Source organism: Acanthisitta chloris, unplaced genomic scaffold (genome assembly GCF_000695815.1).
Source record: "Acanthisitta chloris isolate BGI_N310 unplaced genomic scaffold, ASM69581v1 Scaffold45191, whole genome shotgun sequence".
NCBI lineage: Eukaryota > Metazoa > Chordata > Aves > Passeriformes > Acanthisittidae > Acanthisitta > Acanthisitta chloris.
The window spans coordinates 1-13,683 of record NW_008657328.1 but is presented as its reverse complement, the minus strand read 5'-3'; the positions used below and the strand labels follow the sequence as shown (position 1 = coordinate 13,683).

The following is a 13,683-nucleotide window of genomic DNA, read 5'->3' as shown; positions in this document are numbered from 1 at the left end:
GATGTTCAGCTGGCTGGGCACCGACGACCGTCGGAGGAAAGACCCCGAGGTGTTTCAGACGGTCAGCGAGGGCCTGAAGAAGCTGTACAAGACCAAGCTGCTGCCCCTGGAAGAGCACTACAAGTTCCACGAGTTCCACTCGCCGGCCCTGGAAGATGCCGACTTCGACAACAAGCCCATGGTGCTCCTCGTGGGGCAGTACTCCACCGGGAAGACCACCTTCATCAGGTAAGGAACAGACACCTGCCTCTCTCCCTCGCAGTCTGCACCCTCCGCTCTCATGGGCTTTGCTGGGGCAGAACTTGTCACTGCTACCTGCGCTAGGTCTAGATCCCCCTTCTCTTCCCTGTGTCGCGCCCCTGGTGCCTGACAACAGCTTTTCATTGGAAAGTCGCCTCCAGTCAAACTCGGAGCGTTCCTTTGGCAGCACAGGGTGGTGGTGTAAGATGTCCCATGAAACACCGACGTGGCAAAAAGTAGCCCAGGGCAGGGCTGAGGAGTTCAGGCAGGGCATCAGTGTGGAGGTGTGAGTCACTCGGGGCCCACTTGGCCGTTCAAAGTGCAAAGGCTTTGGGAAGCCCCACACGGGATATTCCCGTGGCTGCTCGGGCAGGGTGGCCCTGACAATAGTGGTTCTTTTCAGCTTGATGTAGCTTTTGGGTGGTGGGGCAACCTGTGGCCTCGGGAGCCTCCAAGTAGGTGCTTGGGTTTGCAGTGGTCTGTCTCACACTTCTGTCTGTCTGCCTTTCTCTGCGCTGTGCCCTGAGGCAATGCTCAGAACTCACTTAGAGAAGTGTGTGGCTGTGTGTAAGAGACCTGCTCATCCTCAGGGCTCCAGAAGCAGAGCCCTATTTTAACTGTCCTGCACTGTCAAGATGCTGGGAGCAGCAAGTTCCTTTCTAACTGTAAAGAAGGTGCAGCTGCCAGCAGCTCTTTCATTTCATTGATGTGAAACTGTCACAGAGAGGGTTAAACTCTGTTCAGCCATACTGCTAGCTCAACTTGCAACAGCCTTTCTCTTGGGATCATAGCTGTGCTGTCTGTGTTTCCTATGTGATTCATAAGCTACGCGTTAAATTCCAGCCTTTTTTTCTGGTGTGGCTGTGTTGAAATCTGTGGAATTACCCCAGTATGAATCTGGACTGAAGCCACGAGCAGCCAGCCCTTTGTTCTGCCAGTATTTCTTGGTGGAGGAGGGAGCTGTGGGGAGTAGAGGGAGGTGAATCAAATTGATTGTACCTCTTCAGGAGTGACCTTGAGAAATGCAGGGGCTCCTTTGATGTGCTGTAATATTCCTACTGCTAAATCTCCTAGCCAGGAGCCAAGAAGGGAATGCATTTCTGCTACCTTGTTGTGCACCTGGGAGACAAAATTTAAGAGTAAAAAGGCTTTTCTCATGTGAGCAAGTCAGGTAGGCGGTGTAGGGGTGTGAATGACCCAAAGAAGCATTTGGCACATGTTTGGAAGGGGAGTTACTGCTCTAAAAATTTGAGAAGCTAGCTTGGATAGCATAGTAGTCTGGTTCCACCACAGATCTTTGTTTGGTGACTTGGTACCAAGCCTGTTTGAAAAGGTTTTTCTCTCAACTGGATTTACAGACACTCAGAGCAGAACTTTGCCTGAACACAAGGAGGTTGCTGAGTTTCTGATATTGCTGGCTGTGTAACTAGAGCATCTCTTCCTAATTCTTCTCTCTGGCTTGCCAACATCAGTGTTTCCCTGAAGTGTCACCTGCATGCTGTTGTTAGCAGAGTCTTCCTGGTTTTGCCCCTCTCTGTTCAGTCAAGTCCTTTCTCTGTAAGCCTCTGCTCCTTTTGCAAGAAGCTTGGGTGCCTAAAGCATGTTCCAGGCAAAAGGAGAAGATTGAGCCTTTGCTTCTGTGGGATGGCAGCAACCTCTTTGCTCTGCTCTCAGCAAGCAGATCTGCACCTCTCTGACCATTCCATTTCATTCATTCTTCTGTCCTCTTCTCCCAGCCTTCTCCGGCCACAGGGCTGGGATGAGCCTACCCAAATACTGTGGTCAAGCCAAAGTGACCAGGAGCTTCTGCTTCAACAGGGGAGCCAAATAGACCTAGGGAGGCAGTGTTTTCTGTATGAAGTAGTGCATAAGAAAGTGAAACTTTAGAACTCTTGGAGAACCCCAGGGCTTCTAATAGTAAGAGGAGTCTGAGGGTCTCTTGCTCCAATATGTTCCCAGTCAAAGGCAGGAGGTGCCAGTAAAGCACATGTGCTCGTGATAGGCTTCCAGCATGAGCTTGAAGGCACTGGTCATTAGAGAGCTGGGATAAGCACCAGATTAGCATCCAGAGTAATTGTGGGAAGGCAAGTGGGAGCTAAAACTGAGATCAGGGAGGAGTTAGAGGACTGAGTAGGGGAGTGGGAGGGGAGACAACCATTATGTCTTAGCAGTAGAGTGAAGCAAGAAATAGTCTCTAGTCATTCCTTCCATAATCTTGTCAAGACAGGAGATAATTAGTGTTATCCTTATATATCAATTCCACTCTTAAATTGCATCCTGCTTGTACTGCCATGCAATTTAGAGAGATGACTTGCTGCCGCTAAACACATATGGGGAATGAACTCAGTCCCAGTTCACCTGAATCCCAGTACATCATTAAAAAACCAAAAGGGTAAAGAACCTTAGTCACCTACCTAAGGAAGTTCTGTGTTCCAAACATCTTTCATTATTCTTGGGGTATCTGAGGTGAAACAAGAAAAAAATAGAAGGCTCTGAAGCACCTAAACTGCAGTATCTTGCAGTGAGTCTGCTCCCTTCTCAGGAGCTGATGGCAGAAAGGAAGAAGGCAGTCAAGGTCAGCAGTGAGAAACACTCCAAGAGGCTGAGCCAGGGAAGAGGGAGGTGAGTTGTGTGGGTCAAAGCCAGTGAAGCAAGACCCTCTGGTCTTGGAAGACCCACTGGCTTGTTTTCAGTAGAACCAGGCAGTTCTCTCTTCTTACAGGGACACAGAACTGAGCCTTATTCTGCAATGTGAAAGGTGCAGCATTGTTAACTGAGCTTTTTCATTCTTGCTTCCTGCTGTATCATCCCTTTGTGCTCACTCCCATTTCTCTCCTCAGCATATGTTTGGCTGAGGCTTTTTCACAGGGCTGGAGTCTGAAAGGCTGTGATGGTTAGGGCAAGGCAACACCTCTACCTGTCTATCTGACAGCCACAGCAGGATGTCACTGTAGCCTGTCTTTATAATGTTATTGCTTTTTGTTTCCTGTAAGAGGGTGGGAGTGCAGGACAGAACATTGCTCTCCTAATTAACTTAGATTCCGTGGTCTTTTCTAAAAATAATCCTGGCTCTTGTCCAGCCATCCTGCTAATAAAATAAACAAGCCTGCCAGAGCCCTACTAACTGTCAACATGGCTTGCTTTTCTGGTGTAGCCACCCCTTCCTCCTACAGCTAATCATTTACACGTCCCGGCTTCTCCACACTGTTTGTCACAGGCTACACGCAGAGCTCTGGTGTGACCTCCCTCTGTGGCCCTGAGCCTGTCATCTCTGCCTGCACTGGGCAGTTGTCACCATTGCCTCCTGCTCTGCCCTTCTTCGTTTTCCAGCTCTGCATCCCTTCTGCTGCCACACACAGCAGCATCCTGCAGAGCTCCTGCATGACTCATCACGGGCAACCAGCCCCTTCCCCCACATCCTGCAGCACTCCTGCCCGAGGAGCCCAGCATCTTCGCGCCTGTCCCATGTGCTGCTCCAAACCTTCCTGGGAAAGGGTGCTCCATGTCAGATTAGCACTAATGTGCCTTTCCTGCCCTTGTCCCTTATCAGGAACAGGCTTGAAATGGGCAAGCAGCATGGTGCTTCCAGCCACTGCTCTAAAAAGCAGATAGGTCATAAGAAAAACCCATTCAGTCTCTTGCTTGGGGCACTCTGCAGACTTCCCTAACCTGGCTGGAGGTCACTCCCCAGGCCTCTGAAAGGTGTTCAGCAGCTCAGCATAAGGCATGTAGCACTGGCAGGGGAAATGGTTTGCTGGTGGTTGGTGTTTTCCACAGCTATTGTTTGCTCTTCTTTCCTAGAAATCCCCACAAATGTGACAACTGCATGCGTTCTCTCACTTGCCTCTGGTAGCCAAGGCAGTCTGTGTTACTGCCGAGCAGAAGTGCCTTCCCCCCCCACCAGACTGTGTCAATAAAACCCCTTATATTTGTTCTGAGTACAATGAGATTCTTGTGCTGGCGACACCCTGCTGCACAATGTACCCGAAGCTTCCAGAGAGGCCTTACTTAAAATAGATGCTATGATAGTGGGCAGTGCAAATCTTTATCTCTCTGATTTCATACCACTTGTTGCGCATTAAGTCAATTAACATTGGCTTGTGGCTACTTCTGTATGAGAGTGCTTTTGTTGGGATTTTTTTGGTTTGTATTTTTTTAAAGTTTTATACAAGAAATAAATGCAGAAATGCTTTGCAATGTTAGCTGAGTGGAGCTGTGATAAAATTCTTTCAAGCAGCCTGTCTGGAGGCTATTATATGCAGGACTTTCGCTTAGACTTTCTTGTAAGCTTTGTCTATAAATAACAAACCAATCCCCCAGGGCTTTTTTATACTGCTGCTCAAAAGCTGTCATATTATATATGCATCTCAAACCTGTAAAAAGAACAAGCAGGTGGTTGTTACAGCCAGGCTGCAGGCTGACTTTGGGAGTAAGGGGTGTTTCTCAAAAACATTTGGCTTGTTGCATTTGGCAGTTATCACTGTCTGTTTCTTTTCTCTCTAGTATTTGCAAGGGGAGAACACAAAGACTTATTTCATTTCTATGGATTCTGTGAATTCCCATCTGTATATCACTCAATATATCTAGGTCAGATGAAAAATGATGTACAAAGCGGGAGCAGAGAAAAGCCACTTGCAATGTCTTCAGACATTGCATTGCAGCAATGTCCTTAGGGGGCCAAAGTTTCTCGATTGCCATCCAGGAGGCATGAGCTTGGTTTCCAGAGTCTGGCCATGTGGATTCTAACCTAGCAAATGGTTGTTCCAGTGTAAAGAGCTTTCCCGGGAATGGAGTCAAAAACATTCATATGATAGTCCCCAGAGCTTTTGGTGGGAGACAAATAGCCTCTCCTTGTTCTGGGGTGTTTCAAGCTAGAGAGAAGTTACTGTAGCTGCCTGGAAGGTGTTTTGTGGTCACCAGCGAGGGAGGTGGCACACATCAGCACTAGCTGCAATCTGCTTTTGTTAAGTAATGACTCACTTTTGTAGGAAAATGTGAGAAACCCCTGTATGGGGTTGAGATAGATAGGATGTATCCACCCTAGTATAGGAGGTCAGAGGGCTGTTCCCTTCCTGGAATCCTTCCTGGATTATTTCAGTTTTTTGGATGCTGCTAAACAGCTGTTGTTGCATCTCAGAGTTGCTGCAATTATGAAGAGTCACTTCTTGTGGCATTCTGGTGAGCACGACATGGAAATTGCTTCAGGCAGCAGATATAAGAAAATACATTATAATACATGAATAAAGGAGCTCCTAAGGGAATTAGGGGTATCATTGCTGGAGTTAGTCTTGCTGCAGCCATTCTCTCCATTAACATGTACCAAGCCAGATAAGTAGAACTGACTTATAGTATGTCCTGGGTATGAATTTGCTTGTTTTATCTCTAGATCCAGTTGATTTGACCTTGCCCATTGGGAACTGAAGACACATTTGCTGATGTGGTGTCAGTAAATAGCCTGTCTGAACAAGCACTATTTTTTTGTTGTTGTTGTTCCTCAAACACTGGATAATGATTATCTCTGTTAAAATGATGGCGAAAGCAGAGACCCCAAAAAGTTGTCACAAGCCTTCATGCCAATGGTCCTATAGTCCCTTACACAGGGACTTACCTCTCTGATAAGACTCAGCTGAGTGAACCAATGCTGGTTGTTAAACACCGGTCTCAATCATGGAAGTTCCTTAGCCTTTCTACCATTTCCTTTTCCACATCCCCATAAATCTAATTTTGATATCACAGCAATTCTGTATTTATCTTTCTATTTCTACTTTCTACCTACTAAAGATTAGGTTAAAGCAATAGAAGAGGAAGTGCCAGCTACCTTCTGGCAACAAGCAACACAGTATTAGTATACTAACTTCCATAATCTGGTAGTCACTTTATTCTTTATGTAACTATCCAGAGCTTATCACTTGTCACTTATCTCTGACACCTGAGGGCTAGACCAGTTCTAGCTACCTTTTGCAAGCCATGTGGACACAGTGGTCTTAATCATCAGCACAGGATCAGCAGGTGGCATGTTTTCTGCTTACACACAAACACAGACCTGACCTCAGTGATGGCATTTGGCTCCTTCATGAGCCAGAGGGAACTATCCCATGCATACACCACTGACCCACCCTGAATTTGGCAGAGTAAGTCAGGATGTGCTGCCAGGGTCAGTCTCGAAGTCCTGCAGCCTGCCATGGGTAACTTATCTTTCACTGAAATTTGCCAAACTGTACCTTCAGAGAGGCTGCCAGTGGCTTAGGAAATAATAAAGAATGCTGTGCTTACTGTGCTATTCAGCTTAATAACAAATACTGGAATATACTCCACCACCCACGAGTGTAATGCTCAATATGGTTGAGCAGCTTGTAGTGCAGACCTGTAGCTACATTGCTGAAGCTCACAAGGAGGGAAACTTGAGCCTTCAGCAGTTAGGTACGGAGGAAGCTGGCATTTGAATGGTCGATTTGGACTGGGGGCTAAGCACGTTAGTTGGATGAGTCTGCTGAAATGAGCAGCAGTGAATTAACTGATATTGGCACAAAAGGCCAGTGAGGTTTCAGGATTAACTCTGTGATTGCAGTGGACTGCTGTTTTTACTTTGCTGTGCTAAGTCTGTTCCAAATGTCTTGAGGATTGAAGTACATAAAATGATGCAACATGATGAGAATCTCTTCCCAGCAGCTATAATCATCTCAATTTCTTAATCCACCTGAAATAAGCTTCAAATGTGGAGATCCTAAGTAGAAAAACTACCATGACATTTATCAAACGATTCAGTGACAGTGCTAAAAATAGTCTCAGCAGGATCCATGCTCCTGAGCTTCATAATTGCACTGCAGTCTTTGGCACAACTCATTTAGGACTTAGACAGCTCATGTCTCATGCCCACACCCTGTTTTTTTTGCCTACAGGTACCTGCTGGAGCAGGATTTCCCAGGGATGAGGATTGGACCAGAGCCTACAACTGACTCCTTTATAGCAGTTATGCAAGGAGATGTGGAAGGAATTGTTCCTGGTAATGCGTTGGTGGTGGATCCCAAAAAACCGTTCAGGAAACTCAACGCCTTTGGCAATGCCTTTTTGAACAGGTCAGTACTCAAGAACTTACTGGCTCTGGAGAGTAAAGCTAGAACCTAATGAACAGTACAGCTAGTAATTTAAAGGGATAAGACATGATGCTACTTTTCCTCCCATCCATATGGCTGATGCAAAGCCATTCCAGTCCTACCAGGTGCACATAAATCACTTACTGAAGGGCTGATGAGCAAATTCAAGTGGGGCAAACCTTCATTTTACTTGAACAAACAAAACAGAAACGTCATCACAGCCTGTTCAGCTCATCCTGTAGGAGTCTAGAGGCGTCTCTCCATTATACTTGCTCTCCCTTGCTTTAGTATTTCTAGCTTCTTCCGTTTCTCACTCAGTTTGGTTTCCTGAAACCAAGTAGTCCAACCAGATGTAGCCACTGAAGTCAGGAGAGATGTGTAACCAGCACAATATGCACATCTTTTCGTGAATATCCCCCTTGGAACAAAACCAGTCTCTCTCAATTCCAATACACATAACCTCAGGTGCAAACTGATGACAGCTCTAATAATGCCTTTCCCCTGAAAAACAGTAGCAGGGGGGTTGGACAGTGGCTGTGTGACACGAGGCATTTAACCTTTCCATCCCCTAGATCTAGCCCCACCATACCGAGCTTTGGATCTAGGCCTTGCAGGAAGCCAGCAGCACACACCCATATCCTAGATGAGCACAAACTGTGCTACAGCAGGCAGATGGGAACAAACTGACTACACCCATCATCGATGCCTTCCCTGGTAACAGTGTGGGAGACACTGGAAACATGGCAGCTGCTCAGCTGAACAGCCAGGAAAGCTGGGCTGGGCTTTGGCTCCCTTTCTCGCTGCCGAGCTTAGAGAGTGTCTATCCAGAGGGAGTGCAGCATCTCCTACCGGGTCTGACCACAGGAGCACTGGCATAGGCTGCAGAGAGACAGGGAAGGGACCTGCAGAGAAGCATGTGGAGAACCTTGATGGGACCTAGCTGGAGTTGCTGCAGTGTCTCACAGTGCCTCAGGATGACTCTGGAAGCAGGATCTGATCACTACACAGGACCATCATTCAAATACATCAACATGGTCCTGCACCAGAGAGACTTTGAGATGTTTTCAATGTTTTATAGGGCCCAGAACATCTGCACCTGACCAACAGTAGTTCAGTCAGGTGATTGCCCACTCCCCACACCAGGCAAGAAAGGTAATTTGCCCTAAGAAAATAACAGGCCTCCTCCTGGAGTGTGGAGATAGTAGATAAAGGGAGCATTCAGAGCAGCTCTGCTGATAGCCAAGCTGTGTGCCACAGCTGGCACAAAGAAGCAACATCAGACGAGGCATGGAGGGAAAACACTTCTGAACTGGACTGACTGATGTGTTCTGAATGCAATTTGCTCCTAATACAGCAAGAGATCCCTGCATCCATTAACCTAGTTCACTGTATCATGCTGTGCTCTTGTTATTCTTCTGCTGCTCTTCCTTCTCCTGAGGAAGAAGTCAAGCATGTGCCTGTGAGGACAGCAGGGCAGAGGGACACAGCAGTGATTCAGCAGCAGCGTAAGTGCAGTCCTCCTAGCAATGCAGGGAGTAGCCACAGCAGCTAATGAACGCCTTTGTGGTGCTGATATTAAAAAAAGGGGGGATGATGATTTCTAAACTGACAGAGCAAGACATGCTGAGGGAGACTAGCTCAGCAGTGTGAGCATCACAGTGCTGAAAATGCAGATGGTAATGCTCAGCTAATTAGGAAATTAAACACATGCAAGAATTGACTCAAGAGGGCCAGAAATTTAGCGGATATAAGTCCTGGTGCACCCACTGGACCAGATCGATCCACCCACACTTAGTCCTGCTATGGGCCTGGCTTCTTGGCTAGAAACAAATATCTTGCTGCTGCTATATGTATGCCAAGGCCCTGACCTCAGCTGGGGGCTGTGAGCAGGAAATTTGGAGAAGGCGGCTAATCTCAAGGAGCTATTCCTCTGAACTGAGATAAGAATGGCCTTAGGCAAGTCTGCTTTAGCCATGAGTGGTTAAAGGTAACATTTGACTATAGGCATCACTGGAAAGGAGCAGAGCAGCACAGACAGTAGCATTCACACATGCCAAGCTGGTCTCAGCTGAGAGGTGGCAGCCCACAGCACTGTGTCCTGTGGGGTGCAGAGCCTGCTGCTCCAGGAGAGCTCAGTGTAGGAGCAGGAGTTAGCAATCTAACCTTAGCTGGGACTCCCTCCCCAGCAGAGACTGGGATCTGCTGCTGTCCAGGAAGCAAAGGAAAAGTGGTACAGTCAGGATTTGGCTGGGAGACAACAAACAAATTGTGCACTTAGAGCCTGTCTCCTCCCTCCCTTTGTTCCCGGGAGATGGAGCACCTGCCCATACATGGAAGATAGGGCAGAGACAAGGCTGACAAGCTGTCCAGGGCTGAAAGGAGGATAGCAGCTCTGCAGAATCCTGTCTCTTGTCTGACTTTCCTTGCCCCAGGTGGTTCCTGAGTATTGAGAGAAGGGTTCATTTTCCTCACTCCAACTCTGCTGGCCATACCCCAGAACCCCGTCTCTGGAGAGATCCCAGCAGAGAGAGTACAGGTTGCACCTTATTATCAGGAGGACTTGTTTGGCACCAAGGGCCTGGAGCAAAATCAGGAATCTCTGCCATTGACTTTCATTCACATTGTCTAGGTTGCAAGAGGTCTCCTATCCACAGAATCTGTCTTGGGAAGCTAAGGTGGAGTCAGTCCTGCTTTTGTGTTGTCAACAGCAGGAGACATCATGAATAACAGGTTCCTCCTTCAGCCCTGTGCTCTGCCTGTAGAGGTAGTGAAAGTCTAGTTTGGTACCACATTCTACCCTTCATATGGCCCCAAGCAGAATTAGGTCATGCTCCCTGAGGTCCTGCAGTTCTGCTGGGAGAGCAGGAAGGCAGCAGCTTTAACAGCCTTGCCAACAGAGCCAGAATGCTCTCACTCATGCTGGCCTGTGACCTTATATCTGAAATCTCCTGTGGAGTACTTTTCCTAGAGAAACTGGTGGAAAATCCCTTTGGCCAAGCCATTTAATGTTACAGCACAAAGAATGCTCTGGGCTGTAACAATGGAGAGAAAAACCTGGGTTGGCAGGACAGGGGAATAACATGACCTCCTGAGCCTTGTGTTCTCTGCTGCTGTGTCTGATACCCAACAGGGGAATCAAGCCATTCCCCCTCTTTAATATGAGGTGTTACACATTCAGAAATGCACCCTGTTGCCACCTGCCAAGCTGTGGATGTGGAAGAGAGAGACTGTAATATGTGGTCTGAAATAGCTGACAGCTTAAGACAGAAGACACTCTTTTAATCCATAGGGATTCACTCTTGTCAGAATCTTCTCGGAGTCATACAAGTAGAAGAACTGGGGTGAGGTTATAGTATAGCCTGAAGGAGCTCAGAGATTGAAGGGCTTCAGCAGAACCAGGCACTCATGAGAGTGCTGCAGGGCCCTGTCTGCTTGCCTGCACCTAGTGGTCCTTGTGCCAACCCCCATCCTTTATGTGGTTCTGCTTCCTCCCACAGCAAAGTGTTTTTTAATCCTGGATGTCACACCACCCTATTAATATGCATATGTACACACACACACACGTATTTATAGCTCCCTGGAATGCCGTCACAAAAAGGCTATCCATAAAATGCTACTGGGAGCCATGTAAGTGGATAGGCTTTTACTGTCCTTTGCTGTTACTAGCAACTGAAATAGATGAGCTGCAACCCACTAAGCACAAGTGACTCTTCTTAGGCAGTGATTTGCATAGATGCAGGATGGGGAACAACTAGCTAAAGAGCAATTACACATAAATGGAGCTGTAGAGTGGGGAGCAGTGAATCACAAACTGAATGTAAGTTAACAGTGTCATCCTGCTGTTGAAAAAGCAAACATTTCACTGAGGTACATAAACAGGATTGTCATATGTAAGAGATAAAGAGCAGTCCATTCGCTCTGCTCACCACTGGCAAGGTCACAGCTGGAGTAGGTCAGCTTGTGGCATCATGCCTGAAGAAATATGCGAAGCAGTTTGAGAGGACCCAAAGGAAGGCTGCAAGGGTCTTCAGGAATTTAGAAATGAGCTGAAAATGCAGGTAGAGAGAACTGGAAGAGAGAGGAAGAATGAAAAACAACCACTGAACTGTTTTCTACAGAGGAAAGACTGAGGTGAGGCAGGATGACAATAGTATACATTGTGACAAAAGGGGGAAAATAAGTAATTTTGCACATCTACTATGTTTTTGTGACTGAGAGGCATTGTGCATGGGAAATTTGATTAGACATTTAAAAAAAAGAGAGTTTGCTGTTAGGATTATCAAATAATGGAGTAAATTCCTAGCAATTGTTGGTGAGTCTGTATTGTTATGGATTTGAAGAACACTTTTAGACAAATACCTGATTGATCTTGCCTTGAGGCAGGAAATAGACTAAGCACAACCTCTTGAGGTCTTATGCTGCCTATGCTTTAGGATTTCCATGCTGCAAGAATAGCACACTTTGTCTGTTTAAGACCAGATTTGAAAGAGAACAAAAGTCTTACAACATTGCTGATGTTTTTTAAAAACCTAGTTATTTCAGTTCACTTGAGTTCAGGGCTCTACAGGGGAATGCTTAAGTGAAGAAAAACAAATAGCACTTCTTGCTAAAATCTAAACAGCACATTAATGAAAATCCAAATGTTTTCATAATTCACAGTATGGGGGCTGCATAAAAAAAATCTGTCATAGGCCATGACTGAGACCCGTGTTCCAGAAGCAGCAAAAAAGTCAGAGAAAAGTACTTAGTTCTAGATTCTTTCTCATTTCTTTAAGTAACAGTAGCTCCACGCTCCATCTGAAGACTTGCAAGATCAGAGTTTGGTTTGTCCTATATACTGCCCGTGATGTTTAGCACATTATAAATACCTTTTGCCTTGTTTTTTTTAAAAACGTTTGTTTTCCATGCAGGTTTGTTTGTGCCCAGCTACCTAATCCTGTATTAGAGAGCATCAGCGTCATTGATACGCCAGGAATCCTTTCTGGAGAAAAGCAGAGAATTAGTAGAGGTAAGTCCCAAGTTTATTTCTTATCCAAATGACAGTAGTGAAAACCAAAGGAACTCCAGATGAGATTTGCTTCAAACTATACAAGCTGTAGACAGCAGCCTCTCAGAGATACAGCATGACTTTGCAAATGGAGTCCAAAGGGACATTGTTAATCTGCCATAGAGAATTTAATTATTTTCAGGGAAGGTTGCTGACAAAGTCAGCAGTACCTGTGTCACAGTCTAGTATTTCCCCATGGAAGAGATTTCCATCAGAAAGAAACAATTAATACCTATCTGCTTTGCAAAAACACTTGCTTTCGGTGACTTCCTTAAGACCCATAGCCAAGGTTCCTATGGCAATCAACCTGGTATCTTTCCAGTTCACCTAGCAGGTTTCTTGCACTGTTCAGGCTTCCCTAAATCTAGTGCAGGACTGGACTGGGTTTAAGAGCTGTTAGTGCCCAAGTTCCTCGTTGCAGTGGAGAATCTGGAAATCCAGGGGACATGAAATCATAGGAATCATAGAATGGTTTGGGTTGGAAGGGGCCTTAAAGATCATCTAGTTCCACCCCCCTGCCACGGGCAGGGACACCTTCCGGTAGACCAGGTTGTTCAAAGCCCCATCCAACTAGGCCTTGAAAACTTTCACGGATGGAGCATCCACAGCTTTTCTGGACTACGTGTTCCAGTGTCTCACCACCCTTACAGTAAAGAATTTCTTCCCAATAGCTAATCTAGACCTGCTTTTTTTTCAGTTTGAATCCATTCCCTCTTCTTCTGTCACTACATGCCCTTGTAAATGGAGCTAATGAATAGCACAGAGTCCTTAAGTGAACTTCTGAGGGCATTCTTGGGCTCATCCTCTGAAGTGGGTAACATCTTTAAGCCTAATATCTGTGGTCACTTTCTTACTCTGTAAGGTAATAGTGGCATAGCTTGCATTTCTGGAAGGTTTCTTAGATAACGCTGGTAGCTATGCATCATTTCACTAGAAGAAAGCCAGGAGTTGTAATTTCAGCATTTGGGTTTGAGAAGATCAGTTCTCATTCACTCTGCCTGTTAATAATGCACAATTTAGTTTCAGCAGCGCAGGCTCTACCCAAAGTGCTAAGGCCTTTCCTGTATTTCCGTGTTCTAGCCTATAAGATTTCAGATAACTCGGGGCTTTCCCCATTTTATAACGCTCTTTTGCATTTAAATTGTTCTTGGAAACTTCCTTTCCTCTTTTAATTGAGCAGCCACCTTGCACAGAGTCAGGTCTTGTTTGTTCTGCTGGAATCTTCCACCACAGGGACCTTAGCTAAAGAAACATCAATAAAGCACAGCTAGTTAGTTGAATCATAGAATCATAGAATTTAAG

The 13,683-nt window shown here is 46.1% G+C and overlaps 1 protein-coding gene across 1 annotated transcript; it reads left to right on the top strand.

Annotated features, from left to right (window-relative positions):
* Position 1: 1 nt before the first annotated feature.
* LOC103811670 (EH domain-containing protein 3-like) lies at positions 2-12,342 on the top strand (the record flags this gene model as incomplete). The annotated part of the gene is made up of 3 exons (XM_009084658.1): positions 2-228; positions 7,140-7,316; positions 12,245-12,342. Coding segments are annotated over exons 1-3 (502 nt in total), but the record flags the coding sequence as incomplete, so codon positions are not given.
* Positions 12,343-13,683: the final 1,341 nt, after the last annotated feature.